The sequence below is a fragment of the Crocuta crocuta genome, unplaced genomic scaffold (genome assembly GCF_008692635.1).
Source record: "Crocuta crocuta isolate KB4526 unplaced genomic scaffold, BGI_CrCroc_1.0 scaffold221, whole genome shotgun sequence".
Taxonomy (NCBI): Eukaryota; Metazoa; Chordata; class Mammalia; order Carnivora; family Hyaenidae; genus Crocuta; species Crocuta crocuta.
In genome coordinates, this window is record NW_027528610.1 from 719,699 (window position 1) to 720,382 (window position 684).

A 684-nucleotide genomic window follows, 5' to 3' on the forward strand; every position below is an offset into this window, starting at 1 on the left:
TTCCTGATGGGATCGCGTCCCCCCCGCCCCTCGGGGGTGAGGACAGAGCCCAGGCCTCGGGCTCAGACCAGAGACACAGGGGATCCTGGGTGCAGCCCAGCGCGCGAGGTCCGTCCTCTGTGCAAGGACCCGGGGCCCTGGTGGTTGAGGTCGCGTATCCTGTCCCCCCCTCGGAAGCCACGTCCTCAGGTCNGACCCGGTCCGTGGCCCCCGGGCTGACCAAACCCTTGGAATTTCCCGGGGGGATGAGCCCTGAATGTGCCTTTTGTTATGTGAACCAGGCGATTGCGGAAAAGCAGAACTGGCTGGGGGCCGGTTACCGTGGAAACAGCCTGGCATTGGTGGCTTTGAACTTGAAGTGCTTTCCTGTGACTTTGCTGGGGGCGGGGATGGGCGGGGGGCTGGGTGGGTTTCCTCCTNGTGCTCAGGTCCCCATGGGGGCCCCGTCCCCGCGCACCCCCGTTAGTGCCCTGCCCTCGCTGGGGGCTCCCGGGCCCCTCCCCGCAGCCCCCGCGTGGCCAGCCCTGCTCGCCAGCCCGGGTCCCCTTCGGTCCCGTCCCCAAGGGAGAACGCGGGGACCCACGACGGGCGCCTCCCGGTGACCCCTAGGGGCCGGGCGCTGCGGCGCGGCGGGCAGACGCGGGTGTGACCCCGGTGTGCCCTGGGCCTGGTTGCAGAGGTGTA

At 69.9% G+C, this 684-nt stretch overlaps 1 protein-coding gene across 1 annotated transcript in view; it reads left to right on the forward strand.

Annotated features, from left to right (window-relative positions):
- Positions 1–684, forward strand: part of CSF2RA (colony stimulating factor 2 receptor subunit alpha) — a 22,734-nt gene that overhangs the window by 14,916 nt on the left and 7,134 nt on the right. Inside the window, exon 7 of the mRNA XM_077754728.1 lies at positions 610–665. Within this exon, the coding sequence (XP_077610854.1) occupies positions 610–665 (56 nt within the window). The remainder of the gene's footprint in view (positions 1–609; positions 666–684) is intronic.